The sequence below is a fragment of the Xenopus laevis genome, chromosome 5S (genome assembly GCF_017654675.1).
Source record: "Xenopus laevis strain J_2021 chromosome 5S, Xenopus_laevis_v10.1, whole genome shotgun sequence".
In the NCBI taxonomy this organism is placed as follows: Eukaryota; Metazoa; Chordata; class Amphibia; order Anura; family Pipidae; genus Xenopus; species Xenopus laevis.
Window position 1 is genome coordinate 111,170,980 of NC_054380.1, and position 24,643 is coordinate 111,195,622.

Consider the following 24,643-nt stretch of genomic DNA (forward strand, 5'->3'; position numbering starts at 1 on the left):
AGAACATTGTCTCTCGGTTGTTTCATTTTATTTCCACTTGCGATTCTCAAGCAACTGTCACATATAAAAGCAACTTCTTAGGGTTATCTCTGAACAAATGTCTTAAAACTAGAGACAGGCATAGATATATTCTTCCAACATCCTTGGCAGAAGTAAATGCCATAAACCATGGTTCCTTTTTGCAACCAATCTGGCACATGTAAATGCATTAATTGCAGTTGTTTGGCTTTTGATCTGAATAAAGGCTGGCAGGCGCTAGTGAGAGTAATTGCAAAATGTAGGGGAAAGGGACTATTTAATGTTAAAAGGAGGAAGCAGACAGGAATCACATGGTTTCCTAAAAAATGAACATCACAAGGCAAATTCAAAACTGGCCAACATAAAAAAACTACCAGGCCTTTTGTTGCACTAAATTTTCAGACACCTAGACATGAGATCAACCTTGGGGTATCAATAAAAGAGTGGAAGCAATAGCTAAGTCCATGTAAGCGAAGTCTTTTTTTTTATTAAAGACTTGTAGAAGACTGTTAAAGATGTGAACGGGTAAATAGCAGTTTCTCTTCATACACACAAACACACATATGTATGTATATATATATGTATGTATATATATATATATATATATATATATATATATATATATATATATATATATATATATATACACACACACATCAAATGGTCTTTTATATACTTCTCAGAACCGTGGTTTAAAAAGCTGCAGTTTAGTCTCTTACTTGGACCTGATATAAATTAAGCAGCAGTTCAATAGTGGTTGTCGGGCTGCTGAAGAGCATATATAAAGAATGTTTCTTATTCTTAGCCTTGAGATGTTTGCAGAAATCCGCCTGTCATTGCAACATGCTTTAAGCAGTGCATCTACCAGAAATCAAAATGGGAAGCAGTGTCCAGTGGATAGGGGCTTTTAATCAGAGGCCAACAGAATGGGCCAGCGACTATACACTAAGTCTTAGTGAGGCGGTGCTCCTTTGATCGGTAAATTACATTGTAGGCTTTGGGACAGATGGAAATGATTAAACAGAATAAGTTGGAGCTGTACTGGAATGTAATAATAATAATAATAATAATAATAAAATGAAGGTTACTGTAGATCTATTTCTAAAGTATATTTCTGGTTTACAAAGTTTGCCAGTGTGATGCAATGAAATTCACCTGGAGCTGATCATCTATGATAATACCATATACTATTGCCAAAATGATAGCAGACATAGACATATTCACTGAACTTGTGAGTAAAAGCCTTTTTGGTGGTTCATGATATCTGTTTTATTTTGGCCAATGTGATCTTCTTGGGCAACACCCAGTCCAGTATTAGACCCAGTCCTATCCTGGACTGGGTGTATACAGTATATGGCAAATGTATTTTCAGACACTGGGGAAGAGGAAGGAAATCATAAATATTTAAAGGGTTGTTCACCTTTAAACACTATTTTCCAGTTCAGTTGTTTTCAGACAGTTCAACAGAAATAAAGACTTTTTGCAGTTATTTTCTATTTGTGATCATTTTTCTAATATTGAAGTTTAAAGTTTCATTTTTCATCCTCTAAGGCAGGGGTCCCCAACCTTTTTTTTACCCATGAGCCACATTTAAATGTAAAAAGAGTTTGGGAGCAACACAAGCATGAAAAAGTCCCTAAGGGTGCCAAATAAGGGCTGTGATTGGCTATTTGGTAGCCCCTATGTGGACTGGCAGCCTACAGGAGGTGCTACTTAGTTTATATGCAAGTAAATCTCACTTCCAAGACTGGAATTCAAAAATAAGCACCTACTTTGAGAACACTGAGAGCAACATCCAAGGGGATGGAGAGCAAAATGTTGCTCACGAGCTACTGGTTGTGGGATCACTGCTCTAAGGGCTCTTACACACGGGCGGTTGTTCCTGTGCTCCCCTGCGTTGCACTTTCTTCCGGTCAGCTGCAGGGGAGCGCAGGAGTAGACGCGGGTGAAATGCAACATGCTGCGTCCCACCTGCTTTTGGCGCTTACATGCATCTGTGTGAGTACAGCCCTCTTCACAATAATTGAGTGTGTCTACTCCTGCGCGCTCCCCTGCGGTCACCGTTTTTTTAACTGTTCTAAATTGATACATTTTTTCTTTATCCCTACTGAGCAGAATTAGAATTGATACAATAGTTGCTAATATTCTAAAGATGCTGCTGATAAATGTATCAACTAATGTAGCCACTAAATGTAGAAAATTGCAAAAGTTCGGAATCTGCTCCTGAATCACTGAGCTGCCAGACTGAAACACCAGAGACACGAACATTAAACTTTAATTTTGGAAAAACAATAAAAAAAATGGAAAGCAATTGAAAAAGTTGCTCTTTTTGGGGAACTATCTGAAAACAACTCACAACTTCACAACAAGTGAAAAAAGTGTTTGGATGGTGAGCAACCCCTATAAAGGAACCCCAAAAATGAAAGTGTATTTCTCAATTTACTTATAACTGATGTGTTTCCTTCAGGAAATCTGCTATAATTATATAAACAAGCTGCTATGTAGCCATGGGGGCAGCCATTCAAAGCTGAAAAGGCACAGGATACACAGCAGATAACTGATAAGCTCTGTAGTATACAATGGGATTCTTCTGAATTTACCTGTTATCTACTGTGTATCCTGAGCTTGAATGGCTGACCCCATGGCTTGTTTAAATAAACTATAGTAGAGTTTCTGAAGCAAACACACCAGTTTTACCAGTGTGGGCAACACTACATTACAGTATATCATCATTCCCTTTAAAACACTTTCATTACTGTTCCGCTAATGAATGTGACAAGTGAGTGGGAGAAAGTGTCTCATCTGCCACGAGCAGCATCTTGCAGGTTACATAGTACAGTCTGAGTACTTTGTTGCATGGAGAATAGAATGCAAAAGAGAACGGTGCAACCAGTGCAAAATGCCCCTTTACTTTCCCACCACCCTACATCCAGCCCTGATTTTCCTCATTGCATATTTGTAATCAACTCCTCTATTGCTTCTGATAGTGCTGGACTTCCAGAAAACAGTCACATGCATGTAAGCTTCATGCCTTGCTAGTTACAGGCCTTGCTAATTGTAGAGTAGACAACCCTTACCTTTGCCTGTTCCACAGCAAACTGATCTTCACCCTATCGTCAAGATTACTTTGCAGAGATCAGTTTGCTCTCATTAATTGCAATGAGACGAAGATCAGTTTGCAGGGATCAGTTTTGTATTGGATCATTGTCATATGGAAGGATCATGTGGCTGGATTATGGATTTGGGAGGGCTCCAGGTAAGGACTTTTAAACAATACTTCACACTAGATTCTTATTTTTCTATTATTGCTATGTTGATAATATTTCTAAAACATACGGATTTAATACAAGCAACCTGTAAGATATTACAGGTATGGTACCTGTTATCCATAATGCTCGGGACCTGGAGTTTTCCGGATAATGGTTCTTTCCATAATTTGCATCTTCATACCTTCATACCAAATGGGCTGGTTTTGCTTCCAATAAGAATTAAAGGAACTGTAACACCAAAAAATGAAAATGTTTTAAAGGAAAGCCAATATAATGTGCTGGTGCCCTGCGCTGATAAAACTGGTGTGTTTACTTCAGAAAAACAACTATAGTTTATATAAGCAATCTGCTGTGTAGCCAAAGGGGCAGCCATGTAAGCACAGGATACACCGTAGTTAACAGATAACTTCTGAAGAATCCCAATGTCTGGTACAAAGCTTATTTATCTGCTGTATATACTGTGCCTTTTCTCCCTTTTCAGCTTTGAATTGCTGCCCCCATGGCTACACAGCAGCTTGTTTATATAACAATAGTTGTTTTTCTGAAGTAAACACACAAGTGCAGGGCAACAGTACATTATATTTTCATTACTTTAAGACACTTTAATTTTTTTGGTGTTTTGTTTCTTTAATATACCTTAGGTTAGATCAAGTACAAGGTACTGTATTACTATTGTAGTGAAAAAGGAAATTGTTTTTAAAACTTTATATATAACCTCGGCCTGATTTTTGGATTTGGGCTTTCTCCATCCTCTGGGTATAATAAATACTGAAAATTTGAGTGTTGTTTTTGGCAATCGGACTTTAATAAATAACCCCCCCCCCCCAATGTCCAGACCTGCAGTAATAAGCTTGTTGTCCAAACTGTTACAGCGCTGCAAAATATGCTGGCGCTATATAAATAAATGTTAATAATAACTGTTGTCCCAGAATTCCTTCACCGCCACAGCTTGGGTATTTCTGGGGTACCCTCTTGCGGGCTTGGAAGAACATAGGAATTTTCTTTTTCTGCTGCCTCAGGATAATTCTTTTTCCTTAATGGTAGTGGCAAAGCAGCCCCCCCCCCCCATTTTCTCCTACACCAGCTAATGCAGTGCACTCATCTCTTTAAAACAATCAATCGCTGTTGTATGGAATTGTCATACACTCTTACATTCAAGTAAGTGATATGAGAGCCTTCTTTTTAATTAGGCCATAAGAGGATACCTCTTAAAGGGAAAATATTCCCTTTAGTAAGTAATGTCTCTGATCTCTGTAATAAAGGGACAGTATACCCCTTTATGAACATGAATGCAACAAACAGGGCTTGTGCCAAACATACTTTTTGCCAACTGTTTAAATCACAAACCATCTATGGTTTCTTTTATTTCTTGAGCTAAACAAGCCATACAGAAGAATTAAGATAATCCATGTTTTGTCCTTGCAAAGTGGATCATTAGATTCCCAGGGTACCGCCCCCCCATTTACCCTTTGTTGTGACTGTTTTAAAAGCAGGAGTCCATTGTGCAGTGCATTGGGAATCGAATTATCTACTTTGCGTGGAAGGCACTAGTCCAGTGTAATTTGCTTACTGAGCAAATCTAAATTGACTCACCATTCTGTAGGGACAAGCATCCATCATCCTGTCTTTTCTTTTACTATTCAGCATAGACAAGCGAGCCCTGCTGTAATGGCGTCATCATTTTTTCTTCATACCACCTGCTGGCCTCATACATATTTCTTTCATATTCCTTAAATAATTCAGAAGCCTGCAAGCCATTGCAATTGTGACCATTTTAGAAGCCTGTCTTTAAACCAACCTTGAGTCCAGTACCTTTATTTAATAAAATCTTTTAGAACGAGCACTTCCTTCCATGACTGTAGCATGTTTGGGGAAAGCGGAAAGTGTAATAATTTCCATTAGTCCATTTTATTGTCGGGACAAAACGTGCAGCCACTTGTGGAGCATTACATTTCCTGAGTTCCAAGTGTTTGTGATGTAAGGGGAAACTCCTCATTACATGCTGATTTATTCCCAGGAATTCTGCCTGTACATTCCAGCACACTTTGATTTCCCAAGGCCGTGGGTAGTAGTATAAACCTGACGATTGCCCTTAGTTTTTAGTGCTGCTATTTGGGCTGGCATTTGATGGTTGATAAATTTCTTGCATGCCCAGTCTCCAATAGTCACATGCAACATCACTTTAGTTTACTGTAGACCTAGTGTTCATAATTTATGCCTTAAAAGGACAGTTCATCTCTACATTACTGTAGTTTTTTTTTTAAATCAGCCTTCCTCTTATGACCCCAGCAGCCATAAACTATTGCTCTGTTTAGTTTATTGTTCGTGTTAATTTTTATGGTTTATATTCCTATTCAGTTCCCTTCCTATCCTGATTGCAGTTTCTCACTCAGGCTTCTGCCTAGTTGCTAGAGAAAATAAGACCCTAGCAACCAGATAGCTGCTGAAATGAGAGCTGCTGAACAAAAAGCTTCATAACTGGATAACAAAAAATGAAGACCAATTGCAGATTGTCTACATTTCTATATATCACACTAAAAGTTAATTTAAGGGTTGTTGCAGACGAGGCTACTGGGAGAGATTCTAGCCGGCGGGAAGGCATTTAGTCGCTGGGCGTCTAATCCCCCCCAGTAGCCTCGTCTGCCACCCTAAATGTTGGTTTTCATTTTTTATTATTTGTGGGGTGGGTTTTCATTTTTTTTATTTATTATTTAGCAGTTCTCCAGTTTGCAATTTCAGCAAACTGGTTGCTAAGGTCCAAATGACCCTAGCAAACATACATTGATTTGAATAAGAGACTGGAGTGTGAATAAAAGAGGGTCTGAATAGAAAGGTGAGTAATGAGTAGCAATAAAAACTTTTCTTGTCTTTACAGAGCAGTTGAAAGTTAGAAGAAGGAAAATAATTAATCAATAACTAATACTAAAGGTGAACCCCTTTAAGCTGATGTTGATGAACTTCTCTTTTCAGAGCTACAGAAATAAAAAAAAAATCCCAGCTGTATCACATTAAACCAGATACAAGAAATATAATACTAATCGATGCAAATTTTTACCAAGTCTAGTAACCAAGATAGAAACTAAAGCAAAATATGATTGGCTTACACTAGACCTGCGTAAACGTTGCCTATTTTTATAATCCATGGACAAAATGAATACTCCAACCACGAATAAAGAATCTTGTACCTACACCTCCTTTTGAGCCCCTTCTCTTATATCCACGTCCAATCAATGTCCCATCAGATAATATTTTTGGTAATGGTTCCAATTTTCTGTACCCCACTAATAGCTTTCCTACTTTGATGCGCTTCATTCAGACTGAAAGTCTAGCTCACCAGACTTGCTGTAAATGGTTGATGATAACATGAAAGAGATCACAGTATCGGCTACGTTATCTCGCTCTCACCAGATGCTTCACGTAGACGTGTACAGGGCAGCCCATTTATATTGTAGAAATGTCCACGTTTTCTGCAGTTCTGCTTGATCCAAAGAAGAGTTGAGCCTTTTAAATGCATGAAGGTCTTGTAATAAAGTGTTCATCAAAACTAGAAGATTTTTGCATTGTCGGTAAGTATTATCTCTTTGGCACTGCACACAAGGCTCCCATCTGCCTTCTCTGCCTGCCAGTTACAGGATTTGTATGTATATGTGCTACAGCTCTCCTCCCGTCAGTTATATGGACAGTATTAGCAATTAGTGGGTAAGCCTTCCATTTATATTCCCTTTAATAAGCATATACTTTGCAGGTCAGATAGGTACTGAAAACTCGGGGGTACATAGCCTGTATGTGTAATTGCTGTATTTTTCCTCTCTCTAATTTCACAGTTCATCACTCTTTGTTCATTGACCAGCTATAGGGATCATCCAATACCCCCATCAGTTTTAAAATACACAGGAGCCATGAATATCCTGTAAATGATATCCTTATAAGCAGTGCTTAATGATGGCATCAGCTATAATGGGTGCTTAGTGATGCAATTTCACATGACACACTAAAATGTGTGTATTATAAAAATTAGGAATGCACCAAATCCACTATTTTGGATTTGGCCGTACCCCCGAATCCTTCACAAAAGATCCAGCCGAATACCGAATCGAATCCTAATTTGCATATGCAAATTAGGGGTGGGAAGGGGGAAACATTTTTTACTTCCTTGTTTTGTGATTTGCGATTACCCTCCCCGCCCCTAATTTGCATATGCAGATTAGGATTCGGTTGCTGCTAGGGCGGGGGGAGCTTTGATGCAGAAGCCCAGTGGGCCCCGGACCCCCCAATGTGACACTGCATACTAGTATTATTGGCTATTACCAGTATGCTGTAAAAGTAAAAAATATGAATAAATTCCATTTTCTATGCTGAAATCCAGCTGTTTATTAGTTCTTCTTTTTCTGCATCATTTGAAATCCTGGCAGGGAAGGAGGTACTAAAACACTGATGTTACAAATTGTAACAACTTCTCGACAGTTTACAGACAGCATGCAGGAACTACATAACCCACAATGCATTGCACTGTGATGTTCGTTTCCTTATTGAAATCATGTGTGCAGGGAATTGTGGGGTTTGGAGGATGCAGGCTGAGAACAGATGGCTGTTGATAAATAAATAAAGGTAGTCAGCCAGCTCAGCAAAGTAGTCAGACAGATCAGCAGGAGAGCAGGGGGCTAGGCTTAGGGAAACCATAAAAAGTCTGCATATTTTTTCAAACTTTTCAAAAAGCTTGTTATGTTGTTGTGGAGTTCCTCTTTAACACAGTAAATATTGTATCTCAATGTAAAATGGACTCCTGTGTTTATATCCATTCAGAACTTGAAGAAAAAGTTACTTTAACTAATTTCCCTGATTTTACTTTTTCCTGGATTTTACATAATTTTTTCCTGGTCCCCTTAAAAAAACGTAAAATGGGGGTTCTACTGAATATCAAGCTTAGGTTCAGGTTCCCCTTATTTTTATTACAGCACTTAACAGGAATATGTAGTAATAAAGAAAGAATATTAAATACTAATAATGAACAGTGTTGTGTGACGTTTTGACAAAGGGCAGATTTACATTGGCAATAACCCATGGAAAGCAATTAATCATTATTCTTCCTACAGTGGATTGCCAAGTGTTGTTTGGTCGCTATTGGTTACTGCCCAGGTGCAAATATAATCCGTGTTCATAAATGAGCCACCAATTATGTATAAGTACAGTACTGCGTGTGTTTATAACCAGATACTGGAGGCAATATGTGCAAAAAAAGCAATTGAACTCTATAGAGAACATGCTGGGTAAGAATGCTGATACCTTTCTACTGCTAATGATCCTGACATACTAAGCAGTAAGGCTTATTATCTATCTACTGATAACGAACGCAACAAGCTGTGTAATGATGCTGAGAATTTCTCCAGTGATAATGAAGCAAGCAAACGGCACACTGAGTATTTATAGATAACCACTGAAAATTATATGTTGTTCAGTAATTGTTCCTGGTAATGGAAACCGGACAGACTGCTGTGCAGATGTTAGAGGCAAATATATTTGCTGGATGAACACTCGAGAGCCTACATAAATCCCACCTATCCTCCAACTTCACTCTGCTTTGTTAAAACTAAAATCCAGCATCCCTTAGCATGCAAAGGTGGCTTGTAACAGATCAGTTAAACTGCAACTCTGTTACCACTGGCAGAGCTTAGACCTGTGGGGTTCCAATATGATATCATATAAAGAAGTCAGGGGAGCCTGTGTTTAGACAAGGGGCCATGAAATAAGCTTACTCAGGTTCATGCATTCAGTATTCGTGTATTATAGGTGCGGCCCACTCTGTGCTCACTGGTAATTATGTGGCTATGATCTAAGACAGGGATCCCCAACCTTTAGAACCCGGGAGCAATATTCAGAAGTAAAAGGAGTTGAGGAGCAACACTAGCATGGAAAATGTTCCTGGGGTGCCAAATAAGGGCTGTGATTGCCCATTTAGTAGCCCCTATGTGGATTGTCAACCAACATTGAGGCTCTGCTTGGTTTTTATGCAACTAAAACTTGCCTCCAAGCCTGGAATTCAAAAATAAGCACCTGCTTTGAGGCCACTGGGAGCAACATCCAATGGGTTGGTGAGCAACATGTTGCTCATGAGCTACTGGTTGGGGATCACTGATCTTAGAGCACCTTGGTGTTACTGTCGGTTTGGTTATTTTTGGTGAGTGGGGGGGCACGTCTGTCTGAAAGTTAAACCTGGTAGTGTCCTTTTATATATGTATTATTTTATTTGTGTAGCACTACTTCTATTCTGTACAGCAGAACAATAAATGAACCCAAGTCCCAAGTATTCCGGATAATAGATCCTATACCTATGTACTACTCTATATATTTTCGTATTATTATAAGCTGCTATATACAGTACTGTATATTATGATACGATACTGTATACTGTGAAGAAAACGGCAAGCATTCCTGGAGCCACTCGTAGGTAAAAACAGCTTTTTATTTATTTATTTGTCGGTTAAAAACATGCAGTCCTATATATACTGTATACTGAACTATCAATAGCTAGAGCTAAAAAAGCAGTCAAGCAATTCATTTTAAAACTTTAGTTGAAGTCTCTGTCCTATAATGTGCCCTATAATGTAAATATATATATTAAAATACCTGTATTATAATGTAAAACTCTGATAAAAATGACATATTAAAATATCTGGTTGTATATACTACATTTAATCAGAAAACAATTTAAAATGCTGGTGCGTCTCTATGACGATGGAGCTGATTGTATGGAGTGCTGACTTCCACATTCTTCATTCCACATTCCCCTCATGCTGAATGGCTCCTAGAATTAAAAGAAAAATACATTTTTTTTTAAACTGCTTGACTAGTTGGGTGGTGAAATGCTTAGCAGTGGGAAATTGACACCCAGTACACTTTTTAAAAACATTTTCCTATATATTTTTGAGTGGTAGTCCTCTATACAACTGCAAGTGGAAATAAAATGAAGTAAATAAGAGCAGCAGGAGAAGTGCACAGGCATGAGCACAGTGCTGTAAGCAAATATTGGAGTTGGTGGGATATATACAGCAGCAGAGTTGCCTTTTTGTGCCATAAAAGTAAATATTGATAGTAGGTTGGCCAGCCACTTATTTATTCCGTAAAAATAATAATAATCATTCATCTCTTATACTATATGCAAGTCCTAAAAGAGTTGTGCTATTGCCTTCAGTAGTAGGGATGTCCTGCAATCTGCAATACCCCTGGTCCTTCGTATTTGCCAATAATGCCTCACGTGGTATCTACAACTGCATGATCAACATTATGTGGGCTTAAGAAAATAACTTTTCCTCTGTATTTTGACCCATTTTGCTGAAGAATGCTGCCCAGAGAAAGAACATAGTTGCCATTCACTACCTGGGCTTTGGCTTATTGCAACATGGCTTATGCAATGGCTTATTGTATTATTGCACAGGGGAAATTCGTTGGTCTGGCATCAGGGATGTTGAAATAGGTGAAACAAAGTCCATCAGTCTCGAGTGAATCCTGATGGCCAAGTCATAGTCCTGGCGCCTTTCATGCCTCCATGTCCAGTGTGATGGGCAGTCTTCCAATGCCTGGAGGAAATGTAGACATTTTTATACTCATTTATCATTATTTTGTTTTAAAATCATGTTTCAATCTAACACCAATAGAATTAAACATATGCTGAAAACATGCATAATAATAAGCCACAACTTACAGTATTACTGCACAAAGTCACACAGAGTACATTATTGCTTTGACTACAGGTCAGTGTTAATCAATTATGATTGCACATTCCTAGGACCATTGCAGTGGTTCTTTTCCAACACAATATTGTTGACTGCAATTTCCCCTTAGCTCCTTCCCTGAGTGTTCTATCACAGTTAAATGGATCAGTTCTCTATTGCCTGTGCCCCCCAACTCGCATTCCTGTATGAACTGCAGCCCTGCCAGAAGTGCAACCAGATATACCCACAAATTGCCCAGAAATACTAGTGCCTTGGGTTGATAAGTAGAATACTGTAAAGTACTCTTTATAGTATCCCTTTATCAACCCAAAGCAATTGAAAAATGTAATTTTTTATTAGTTCTAATAATGTTGGAAATTAGTGAAGGTGAAGTACTTGATTTGATAAACTCTGTAAAATTGATAGTAAATGTTATTTTTTTGCAATCTGTTCTACCCTGCCCATGCAGGTCTCTGCGAATCCTGCCTACATAGTGTATTAATGAATATTAAATATATAACTGAGGTCTCCCGTACTTTCCCTTCAGTTTGTTTGTGGGGCCCAGGGCAAAAGGCAGTCACTGTTGTTTGAACTCCTTTAAAAGCAGCACTGAACTCAACTATGCCTTTATGTCCATTTTAAAGGAGGCATTTTATTGCCAATAGATTAGCTGCAATAGTGCAAGCTAGAATGCTATATTTATTCTGTAGAATGTTCTACCATACCTGAGTAAAAAGCTCTAGAAACGCTCTGTTTGTTTAGGATAGGAGCTGCAGGATTAACATGGTGTGACATCACTTCCCTCCTGAGTCTCTCCCTGCTCTGGGCTCAGATTACAGTAGAGAAGGGAGGGGTGGGGGGAGAGGAGCAAACTGAGCGTGCTCTTGCCCAGGGCAATGAGGTTTAAGCTGAAGGCAGGAAGTTTGATACAGAAGCCCATGTGTACATAATATAAGGAAAGAAATGCTGTGTTTCTTTTGACAGGGGACTCAGAGCAGCACTACTTTGGGGGTTTACTGGAATATTTAGATGGACCTTTCTGATAAGGCTTACTTAGTTTTAACCTTTCCTTCTCCTTTAAGGGATGTATAGGTTTAAAACACATGAAATGCATCGTATATATGTATGACATGTCATTTGTATATGGACTCCAGTGTTGCTGTGGACAAAACAGTTAGTGGAGAATTTGTCCAAAAGCACTCGCACACCCTGGCCTTCACCAAAAACGGCGACCTCTCTATCCAATGGCAACAAAAATTCACCGGCACACAGGTAATGCAAGCAGGTTATACCTTGCTTAAGGTTTATTGCAGCATGCAACGTTTCGGGGGGGGGGGGGTATAACCCGCTTGCATTACCTGTGTGCCGGTGAATTTTTGTTGCCAGTGGACAAAACAGTGACACAAGACTTTAAGATGTCAGCACCGGCAGATGGAGCTGGCAGTTATATAGTTGTGTTACACCCTTTTGTTGTTTCTGTTTGTGTCCCAGGCATGTCTGTGTAACACGTTGCATTGAAGCAGTTAATATGTATTGTAGTCATTCCTGAGTCTCTGCATAGCTAAAATGTGAGCAGACTGCCAGTCAGACTCACAGGCGTGGATTTTTTGTTGCATACTTATGTCATCCTGCAGCTAAAATTAGTCTGGTGCAATTGTCAGGAAACTCAGGAATCTGATATCTAGGCATGGATGGAATATCACGCAGATGTACGTGTCTGCTCGGAACACTGCTCATGGGCCAGGGATTTCCGTCTTTCGTGCCTCCCACCCAGTGTCCTCGTCCTAGGAACCCCAACCAGCTATTTAGTTGGACAATCATTAGGGTGCCTATGCAGGCTATAAGCTTTTTGTATGGACTTTATTTATATGTTAGGGAGGGTCCTCTGTACTGACCAGTTATATCTTTTGAGAAGAAGTGTAATTTTTTTAGTTTAGTTTAAAAAGTTGGCAATAAGGGGGTCCCAAACACACACACAATGAAGATACACTGTGGTTCCTGTTCTTTTTGGTCCCTCAGGAGCTTTATGGAAGCTTTTAAAAATGGGAAATAGATATGAAGACAGCAGGAAACAACTATAACAGGACCGCTTTCTATTTCAAATATACAGTATGTCATGCTATGGTACCACTGTCTCCTTGGCATGTTGAGAAGCAAATAGTAAATGGCCAATGCGTTTCATGGAAGTATAGGCATGTGCCGTCAGGTTATAGCTTGCTCTCCATGCCTGTTTTATTTTTTTATATACGTTTTTTGGTAGATATGAGCAAATCCTTGGTGTACATAACAGCAATTCAAGAGCAATGAACAGCAGCCCACGATTGAAGGGGTTGTTCAACTACCAGTATGATGTAGACATGGATATTCTGAGACTCTTTGCAACTGGTTTTCATTTTTTTTCCAGTTATTTCCCTTTTTATTCTGCAACTCTCCAGTTTGGAAGTTCAGCAGCTATCTGGTCGCTAGTGTCTTGTTTAACTTATCAAGGAGGCATTGGTTAGAATGAGAGAATGCAATATGAATAGGAGAGGAGCTGAATAGAAAGACCAGGAATAAAAAGTAACAATAATAATAAAATTGTAAGCTCACAGAGCAAATTTTTTTTTTTTTGGCTACCGGGATCAATGACCCCTGAAAGATGTAAAAAATGAAGGCAAATAAGTCAAAACCTATAAAATAAATAACAAATGGCAAAGTTGCTAGGAATGGGGCATCCTCTAACATACTAAAAAGTAACTTAAAGGTGAGCCACCCTTTTAATTACATTGGTTTACAATGCATTTTGGTTGTATGCTGGACTGGTCTTTGGGCTTCTTTAGTTTGCATTGTTGCAAATTTTCCAATTAAGCTCCTTTTTCCCCTATTGCTTAATCTGGTATTTTATGTGATGTTCTTTATAACGGCTGCATCTATACTAGGAAATATAAACCTAATAACTTATGTGCTCTAAAGCCCTAAGCTGCTTTCCAGAAAACCAAATAGCAAACAGCTTGGATTTCCTATCATGTCACATTTTTCGAATGGAAAATACCCTCAACCAACGCACTCATTGCTGCCTATTTTATAACAATTACTTGTGATGGCTTTTTCGCACAATCCCATAGGCAGAAACAGGTGTCGGCGTTGAGCACTTTGATTTGTAGGACAGATAAAATGCCAAAATGATAGCAATTAAAGAAAGTCTAATTCTAAGCAACTTTCCTTTTCAAGGATTTTTAAATGGTTTGTAAAATGTAATTGCTAATAAAAGCAGCATCTGTCCTTCTCTGCACTGCGGGTCCTGACTACATGTGCCATTAAAGAAGTGTAGCAATAGTTGGCTCTCCTCTAGCCAAGAATCCCTTTCTTATAATACTTGCATAATTTTCCTTGTTTATAGTCATAGGACCTGCAAAGTATTAGGGGAACAAAAGTTTTTGCAGGAGGAAAATGATGCTATAAAGCAATGGCATATGTAGCCAGGACAACCGTAACAGACAGACACAACTTTTTAGAGCAATTTGCTTATAAATGACGAAAATCATTACAGTAGAACTAAAGGTTAACTATAGAAGTATGATAGAAATGTTGTACATTATGTTTTGGGTTTGTGTACCAGCCCAAGCAGGGCCCCTCGCCCCTATATGATGCGCCGAGCGCGCATGGATGCAGGCGCCGCTCGCTGCGTCTGCGTGAAGTCGCCACGGCGCTCCTAAATCAACAGGTGCTGAGCGCATGTGCAGGCGGCGCTGCACAGCGCCTGAAAAAACTTCCCCCCCCCCGAATCTGATTGGGAGAGGGGACTGGCCCGTCGGGGCCCATTAAGGGTTGGGGCCCACTGGGTTTTTTCCCGGTATCCCGCCGGGCCAGTCCGACACTGAGCCCAAGGCAACCACAGCCCTTTAGAAGTAAAGATCTGTGTCTCCAAAGATGCCCCAGTAGCTTCCCATCTTCTTTTTTTGCTGATTCACTGCACATGCTCTGTGCTGCTGTCACTTACTGAGTTTAAGAACCAACTCACAATATACAGTACACATAGAATAGAAATGTCACAATATAAGGCTGATTAGTAATTAATATAGGTAATTACTACATGGCAGCTCAGAAACCAGTGCAATAAGCATCATAATTTAATAATCAGCCTTGTAGCATCAATTTATATTACAGGCCAACATCATTTCTTGATAATTTGCAACAACCCCTAAGCTTAGCTTCTCAACAGCTGCTCAGAGCCCACTGAGCATGTGAGTGTCACAGACACTTTCCAAGATTGTGACCCCCTGTGACAAGTTTGAAGTCCTGGATCATTGCTGCTATTGACAAGCTGAAACCTTAGGCTGGTGCAACAAGTTCAGTATATAAAATATGCCATTTTTACCCATATTAGTTTTTTTTTTTAATATTGATACTTAAAGCTGCTACAGTTGCTTTTATTATGTCAAATGTTATATTTGGGCTTACAGCCGTCCTAAGGTTTTTCTTGTTATGTAGATCCAGCAGTAATGAAGTACAGTACATCCCAACCCCATATTTTTCTGCCCTTGATCATTCTGAAGACATGAGCACTTGTGATGCAAACGTCTGCTGTGCTTTATTACTAATGCATTTTTTTCTTATCCTTGCTCGTAACACTTTGTTGGTGCTTCCAGCATGACACAGACTCCTCCAACATACTGTAAACTAGAGGGATAGGAAATTCTTTCTGATATGCTGTCTGCATACTGTACATAACCTAGAGAGATCATTGTGGGCACTCGTACTGACTCATCAGCATTGCATCTCTTCCTATTGCTGATTTGAAAGAATACGTATAAACTTTAATGTGTTATTTATGTACTTTGTATCAGTGTTTATTGTTGTATTTTCCTGTATCCTTCTGCTCTTTGAAAAAACCTTCTAACTATGTTCAACAGTAAACAAGGAAACTATGAAATAGAAACGGTGATATATTTAATAAAAAATAAGCTACTTGTAGATTTGAGGAGTGCCATTTAAGTTCCATTCGGGCTGTATGGCCCACTTCTGCATGGAATCATGGAAGATAATCAATGTAGAGTCAATGGTTTTAGATATAATTATGGTATAAAATGCCATTCACAGCTTTTCTATACACCTAGACATGTTTTATTTTCAGGAAATGGATTAAGAGATATCATTGTAAATACAATATTTATAATTGTCCATAGCTTTCAAAGATTCAAAGAAGGGTTTTAGATATAAATATGGGATAAAATGTAATTCGTAGCTTTTCTATACACCTAGACATATCTTTTTACAGGCAATGGATAAACAGATATAATTGTAAATACAATATTTACCATTGTCCATAGCTTTCAAAGATTGAAATCGTAAAAACACAAATATGTAAATCCATGCTAAACCTCAACTTCACTATCCTAACACAAATGGAGCTTTGCTCGGCGTGTCACCTACCCAGAAGGTTGAAAAGTCGCCCTGAAGTCAGCACCACTATCCCAAAAGAACTGGCCTGAGATGCTGAATCCCATAGGAGCCTCTGGGAAACGTTTCATTATTTTTTGATTTCCTTTCTGTTTGTTCAATCAGTATTCGTACACACTTTCCTAAGGGTTTTGATCTGGATAATATCATTATGATTCAATTTCATTATAACAACAGTGTCCATTGGTCTGTAGCAATCTGTACTGACATTCCATGTGGGATGCCTCATAAGCTCTTTCCTAATTCTTTTCCCGATTATAGCAAGAGTCAGCACCAGTTGTTTGTATGTCTCAATGGTCGGCAGACAAGAACACAGGGTTTAGCCCATGAGTGGTCAGGAAAATCTTGGAATCCATGTATAACTGAAACCAGTGTTCCCCAACATGTTGTTCAACAAACCCTTGGGTGTTGCTTTCAAAGCAGGTTATTTTTGGAAGCTTTGGTTCCCTAAAAAACAAGTTTACTGCCAAACGAAACCTCCTGAAATTTTTTTCATGCTTGTGTTAAGCTCCCCATAGACGTAAAAGATTTCTCTTGCTGAATGACCGATTTTTGGCGAAGTCCGACCAATCCACCAAATTAACGTGCGGTTAGTGGGATTTGAATGATCGATATCTGTCAGAAAATTGATCGGCCAGGTTTAAAAATCTTTATCAGTCCCAGTGCAATCTATCTATGTTTGCCAGGACAAGCAGGCAGCTACCCTTTGTTTTCCTGGCAAATGGTCTTTTTAGTTGATGGACAGATCGTATAATCGTTTCGAGATAATCGTGGTCTTATGATGATGATCGGATCTTTTAAAAATCTTTACATCTATGGCCAGCTTTACTCCCTATCTCTTTTCACAGTTGAATGTAACTCACGGTAAAAAAAAAAAAGTTGGGGACCCCCACCATAACCCCTCTTCCTCAGATGCTCTACTACATACAAAGGCACTGTCTGGGTTTTAAAGTTTATCAATTAGGTTTATCAATGATCAATGTCACACAGACTGGGGCAGAAAACATATTTGGTGTGGAACTGGCAATCTGTAGCTCAGTCTATTGCACTAAATCCAGTACGCAATGCCAAAGAGGGGTAGAAAGGAATTACAGGGAGATGATGAAGGGAATAATGTCTGGGAAGAATTAAAAAGGAGCATTTGTGTTATCCCCCCTTTTATCATATACATTTGCAAAATCATTGCGTGAAAATATTATAACAAGTACTGGAGAGAGGTAACGCTGGTATGTCAGTGTTTATTATTAGTGTTACTGGTCTTTCAACATGTAAGTGTATTTATAATTCCAGCAGGGTATGGCAGGCATTGAGAAATGAATGAAGAGTGCTAACTAGCATAGGCGGTATCTAGGATTTCTGATGCCCTGGACAAGGTTGTCATGCTGCCCCTTTATCTTTATATAATTGCTCCTCCAATCTGGTGCAATTAACATATGGTAGCCTTACAGATTCATAATGTACCCTTGTGTGGTCTCCTAACTGGTCCTCTGTTAGTTAAAGACAACTGTGGGTATTCAAATAGGTAAATAAAAAAGGCAGAAACATTTTTGGTCTACAGTTCACTGGCTTCCTGGTACTTTCCCAGCTGTGTTTAACTATTTCTAAAGCAACACCAGCCCGGATCACAGGTCCCACGCAGGCGATATATAGAGAACAAGTACCTGACAAAGAGTTAAATTTCCCACTGATGTTCTAGCTGCCATGCAGGACCGTTACCTAAAAGAATGCAAGTAATGTTCTTATATCCAAAGGCGAGGCTTTGGCTAGACTGCTAGGGAGGGTGGAGAGAAGGAAAGCAGTGTATGTCTGTATCCCATTATGAATCAGAGGAAGTTATTGTCTGTGCTGCACACTGTGAGCTCTGTACATTGTCAGGCACATTTTGTTTTCCGTTTGCTGTTTCGGTTTGTCAGCGTCAGAACAGGGCGCATAAGATTATCAGCAGAGTCTGATCACTGAGACATGCATAGAGTTGCCTTGGGAGTTGGACAGTGAAGAAATTCTTTGTGAAACATTCAACAGAATTTGTTAGTCTGATGTGTTTACATTTAGTAGGTACCAGGAAAGTGGTGCTCTCGCCAGTCAAGTAAACTCAGTATGGGGGTATGATATTTGTTCATTAATATTTTGTTTAATAACCTTAAATTAGCCTGTTGGTCAGTGGATAAATATTCATATATTTTAAATCAGGCACCTCCATACTGCAGGCCACATTGCTGTAACTCATTCTGGGGGTTATAGGTAGCAATTTCTGCAATGATTATTTTTGCTGTACATGATACTGTGCCTGAAATCTCTTGTACTATGCTTTACTATTGACTGGCTGAGAATGCTGGGTAATCTAGGATTATCCCTCTTTCTCGGTGACGTGAGCCCTCGGTTGCATTTTAAACATCATCATCATCACATGCTTTTCCTATTGCGCAAAAACATTTGGAAACGTTAAAAAAAAAAAAGCCACGGTTATCTAGTTCTTATTAACGGGAATGATTTGTAACCAAAAACACCATTATCAGATAAATGATGTTTAGCAACGCAATTCTCATGAAACTCTGAGTCCCCGGTTCAAGGCTAAGAATTCCGAATTACTTTAAACCCTTGTGCTAATGTGTGCTCTTTTTCTTTTGCAGGAGCGTTTTCTCTGAAGATCTGGGCTCAGTGACTTCTGCACTAAAAGGGTCTTTCAAGACAACATATCCTGCATTTTAATGAGGTAACAACAGGAAACTAAGGAACACTCCCCCCCCCATCCCTCTCCCCCTTTAACATTGTTAGAACCCAAAGCTTAGAAATGGGTCAGAAGATCTCAGGGAATATAAAGTCTGTGGATGTTCGAGACCCCCCTTTTAGGCCAGTCAAGAGGGAGTTGAGAGGTCCTGACTTTTGCAAACCTGCCCGGTTGGATATGCTGTTGGATATGCCCACTGTCTCCTTAGAGGTCCAGCACAAACATGCTTGGAATAATGAGGATCGGTCGTTGAATATTTTTGTGAAAGATGATGACCGGCTGACGTTCCACAGGCATCCAGTGGCACAAAGCACAGACTGCATCAGAGGGAAAGTTGGCTACACAAGGGGCCTTCATGTTTGGCAGCTCCATTGGCCTATCAGGCAAAGAGGAACACACGCTGTTGTTGGGGTATCTACTGCAGATGCTCCATTACATTCTGTTGGATATACTTCACTAGTGGGAAGCAATAGTGAGTCTTGGGGCTGGGACCTGGGACGGAACAAACTTTATCACAACAGTAAAAACCAACCAGGAGCAACGTATCCAGCTTTTTTAGAACCCGATGAATCCTTTGTACTCCCAGACTCTTTGCTTGTAGTTTTAGACATGGATGAGGGAACACTTAGCTACGTAGTAGATGGACAATACTTAGGAGTTGCCTTCAGAGGACTTAAAGGGAAAAAACTTTATCCTATTGTCAGTGCTGTATGGGGTCACTGTGAAATTACAATGCGATACATCAACGGACTGGATCGTAAGTACTATCATTATTGTCTTCCTCCTTTATTAAAAAAATACGTAAGTTTTACAAGGTCGTTTTAGAAGGTTTGAGGTAATACCATGTGGATATCCGAAATGAGGGGGCCAGCTGCTAAGATTGCATGTCTGTTGTCTTGCCATAAATGAGCTATTGTGACATTAAAGCCCTGTTTTAGCCTAAGCTAAAAGCTGTTGGCACCCAAATCCCTTGCAATCCACAGCTGGCTGCCTTGTCTTGACGTAAGCAAGCACTGGAGGTAGGTCAGTAATCTGGCATAAGTAAATAGACTCCATCCTATGGCCCTTCAGCTCCCAGCTCCACCAAAGGGCCACAGGTTGGCAACAAAGCTATTAAACATTACTGTCACATTGCCTTCACAACCGCAGATAATGCACTCTACATTTCCATTGGCTTCCATTTAGAAAATAGCAGTCATTAGTGTGCATAGCAGTGTTTATTTAATACAAAAGGGAGAAATGAAAACTATTAACTGGTAAATCTGTTTTAGGACAATTTTTAAAGCACCAGTATATAAATAAATTTGCCATGTTATCACATCACATGCTCCCTCTATGTAAAACATTATGTTCGCAACACAGAGCCAGTCAGCATGATGAAATCTGTAGCGCCTGTTCCTAGCGACTCTCACAGCATGCTTGTTGCAAAATATTGCGGAGGCGGAAACCAGTAAGATACCGAGTCTGCACAGCTTTCTCCATGTTCTGGCCTCTTTGGGGGGGTTTTTTGCTTTGCCAGTAAACACATTTCTTGAATGCTCCAGTACAGAGAGTCCAGGTTTTGTGTGATGACTCCTGCTTGGAGGATTGTAATGCCAAAGGGAAACCAAGTTTGTTTATCTTTTTTCCCTCTTGTGTTTATTAACCTTTTCACACTGCTAGGCATATACATTAGCCCTGAGCCCTGCGTGGTATGATGGAGGCTTCTTCTTTGTAAAATGAAGAGGAAATTCTAAAGGTAGACACACTTTGATGATGATGCTGCCAGACATTGCCATTGGGACACTGACACTGTGGTTGGACGACCATGGTTAACATCAGAGGTAGACCAATCAGTGAATTTGTCCAGAATTGGCATCTCAGTGTCTGCTATTGTTTTGTTCTGTGTCATTACATTATGTGCAACTTGTCTTCTGCTCATGGTTCAATTTCAAGAGTACAATCCTATTGGATAACCAGTCACAAGGTCTGCCAGGCCTTTAGACCGATAGAGATTAGTGACTACTGGCTAAGCAATTGAAATTCAACAAGAGTAAATGATCCTCATGACAAAGAACACAACCCAACTGGCCAAGTATATTTAAAATGAATAAACTGTCTTATTGGGCTGTTGTTGGGAGAAAGTTATCCCCAACTAGTGGTTTGTGTGCATCCAAGACCTTGGATGTTGCTCCCAGTGGCCTCAAAGCAGGTGCTCATTTTTTCATTCCTGGCTTGGGAGCAAGTTTTGGTTGCTTAAAAACCAAGTTTACTGCCAAACAGAACCTCCTGTAGGCTGCCAGTTCACATGGAGTCTACTAATAGTCAATCACAGCCCATAATTGGCACCTCCAGGAATTTTTTGCATGCTTGTGACTCACTGGTAAAGAAGGTTGAGGACCCCTGATGTAGAGTATGTATTGCCCTGTGGCTGCAGCTGCTGGGCCATACTAAGAGTAGCAGAATTCACTTATTTCTATTTTCAAATCTGCTGTCATTCATTTGACTCATAAAGTTTAAAAAAAAAATGACAAACTTGGGCAAGTCTTAACCGCTTCCTAAGGCCACAACAATGCTAATTTTGTTTCTCCTCGTCTGACCTTTCAAGATGTGTTGTGTTACCAAATTACAGAATTTATAACATACATAGCTGGTAATATCTGATTGGAGTTCGTTAATAAATTTTGACTGCTTAATTACAGTCGTTTTGTGTCTGCTTGGAGGAGGTTAGTCCACTACTGCCTCCTCTGATTACCAAGTTCTGGTTTTTAAACTCGTTTATATCCTTTTATTCTCTTGGCGCTTCTTTTTATACAATACTAAGTCCACCCTGGGTGGAGGGTTGATACCCTTTTTCTATCTACAGAGAGCGACTTCTTAATCCTGAGTGGGGTCAGGACAATCTCCCCACCTGCCTTTACAGTGGTTGCCTATTGGTAACCTTGGTTTGTGAGTATATGTTATCTACTCTTATTTCATTATCCCTTACCAATACATATTACACTATTGGCGCTCTTGGTGTTCCTTTTGTTTATAGCTGGTAATATAATTATATGGGGAAACACCTCAAGATCATGAGATTTGTTACCTGTAACAAAATGTATGGATTAAGGAATGTATTCGTATAACCCCATCTCTCTCTTTAGCAGCATTTCATGCAAATAGGAAGCCCTTATGGCTTCAGCTCTGTATGAGACACAGTCAATACTATATTTGGCTATGATGGAGGGGAGAACAACAGAGGGGTGGGTGACAGAGGGAAGGAAGGGAAGTAAGACTGTGGGGTGCGAACATGGACTAGGGGTAGGCAGAAGACAATTTTAGAGGTAGCTGCCCATCCCGCACCCCCTATCATTACGCCCTAGGCAGCTGCCTCTTCTGCCTACCCATGATTCCAGCCCTGGCGCAGGAAAGATCGTAATTGTGACGTCTATTGCCACCTTAACACTCTTGGTCTCAACCAGCATTAACTATTCCTTACCAGAGGCTGGTGACCAGAGGTTCAGCTTTTAAGGAGGGCCCTGGCCAAACTTTGGACCTTCAAGTCGGAGTATATGATACTGAAATATATATATATTTATTTATGTAAGATGAGGGAGCTCTTTTGAGGTCCTGCCAAAGTGCGTACGCTATTTATAAATCTGAACATGACATGAGCATGTAATGAGGCAAAGATTTGTTCTCAGTGATTTTCTAAACATATAAAGGCCAGCTAATGATATTCCTGGGTGCTGTTAATAACAGTAAATTGCCTGGAAGGCCCAGACCTACTACAAATTAATTGCATGTCCTGTGATCATGTCAGCCTGGTGCCTCAGTAAAGATTTACAGAGCTAATGAATGGAGGGCACCAGAGCATTTCTTTTGGGATCCCTGAAATGCCCATTGCTTGCATACACTGATTCATTTGCACATCAAACCAGCAACCATCTGCTGTTCCAAGTGTTCATGGCCCCTTACAGCTCCTCATTAAGAAAATGATATTGCAAGGGCTATAAATGATTTTTCTCTGCCAAACAAAAGGGGTGAGGTGACAAACTGCCAACCCTCCAGGTCGATCTCTCTCATGAGCCTTGTTTGACACACAGACAAATAGGAGGGTTTTGATATTCATGTTTTTAAGAACTATGTCCCTTAGAAAAATATAATATTTTTAGGCTGGTTAAAAGGAATCATTGCCTAGCCTACACCTTTCTGGCAAGTGTGAACTATGCTTTCCAGTTGGCTGGGAGATGTAGCTGTTTAAAGCAATTTGGGTTTAAATCGGTGTAATGAATCTTATTTCTTTACCTTTGGGTGATATGTGCTTAATTAGTGAAAGCTGTCACTGCCTGTACCATATTGCAAAACAAAAAGCATTTTTTTTAAAAATGTCCCAATGTCCATATCCTATATCTGTTTAGGTTTTCCTCTGTAGCAACATAAAAATTTGGCCATTCTTGGGTACTACCAAAAGCAGCAAATCCCAGTCATTAGCAGAACCAGCTGACATTCAGTGATTGGGCCAAAGGGCTTGATATTGTTGGCACAAGCAGCATACATAAGTCAATGGTAAAACTTTAAGACATAGGTCCACCTTTCTTATGGAAATCACATACCAAGTTACCAAGCACAGGCTACAACTGACCAGAGAATGATCCTGAATTCCATTGTGGAAGAAGGTGGAGAAGCCCTTCAAGCTGTAACAAAGCAACTGAGCATATGGTCTACGAGTCTTCATACCTCATTAGTCCAGCCCAATTGATAGATTTTACACATCCAGCACTGAGTACTAGTAGATTGATTGCTGGGTCCTCTCTCTTTTTAGAAGCAGATTGTTCTTCGGGATGAACATAAATAACTCCCCACTTCCCTGCCCCCAGCATATGGAAATGGTGGTGGCCTTACTTAAAAGCAAAGTGACTCATCTATCAGGAATTGCAAAGCAGTTCATCCCTGCAGATGATTTTACATTTCCAGCTCTCGCATTGGTCTTTGATACAGTTAATAAATGGTATCACTGACGTCAGCAGTACAGTAAAGCTGAGTTTGATCTAGGAGGCCATTTCACAGTAACACTTAAAACGTTTGAAAGTATAAAAAATAATTGTATATTATAGTGATAATTATATTTGTGTTTAATGCTAATGGGATACCTTTATCCAATAACCAATAGCAACCATCTAATGCTATTAGTAGTACTAATGCTATGAGTACACAGGGGACATCAGGATATAGGGGCATCCATTGACTTACGTTGTCACCAAAACATTTGCCCTCCTGAATGATACTTGTTTAAATATTGACTGTGGTTGGCATGAAACCTTATTGGTCTTTGTAAGTGATCCATGGCTTTAAATTATTTTTTAAAAAGTACATGTATTTAATGGAGTAAAAAAAAAATCACCCATTAGTGACTTGGCCAAATAAGCAAGACTTGCATGTATAGAAAGCCTTATTCTAAGGGGCAGATTTATTAAGGGTCAAATAGTAAATTATTTGAATTGGGAATAATCCAAACT

General features: G+C 39.6%; 1 protein-coding gene across 2 annotated transcripts in view; it reads left to right on the plus strand.

Moving 5' to 3' along the window:
* Positions 1 to 24,643, plus strand: part of spsb4.S (splA/ryanodine receptor domain and SOCS box containing 4 S homeolog) — a 91,197-nt gene that overhangs the window by 18,429 nt on the left and 48,125 nt on the right. For both annotated transcript variants that reach the window (XM_041564959.1, XM_018265798.2), the window contains one exon: positions 19,066 to 19,920. In XM_041564959.1, the coding sequence (XP_041420893.1) occupies positions 19,227 to 19,920 (694 nt within the window). In that variant the 5' untranslated portion in view covers positions 19,066 to 19,226. The remainder of the gene's footprint in view (positions 1 to 19,065; positions 19,921 to 24,643) is intronic.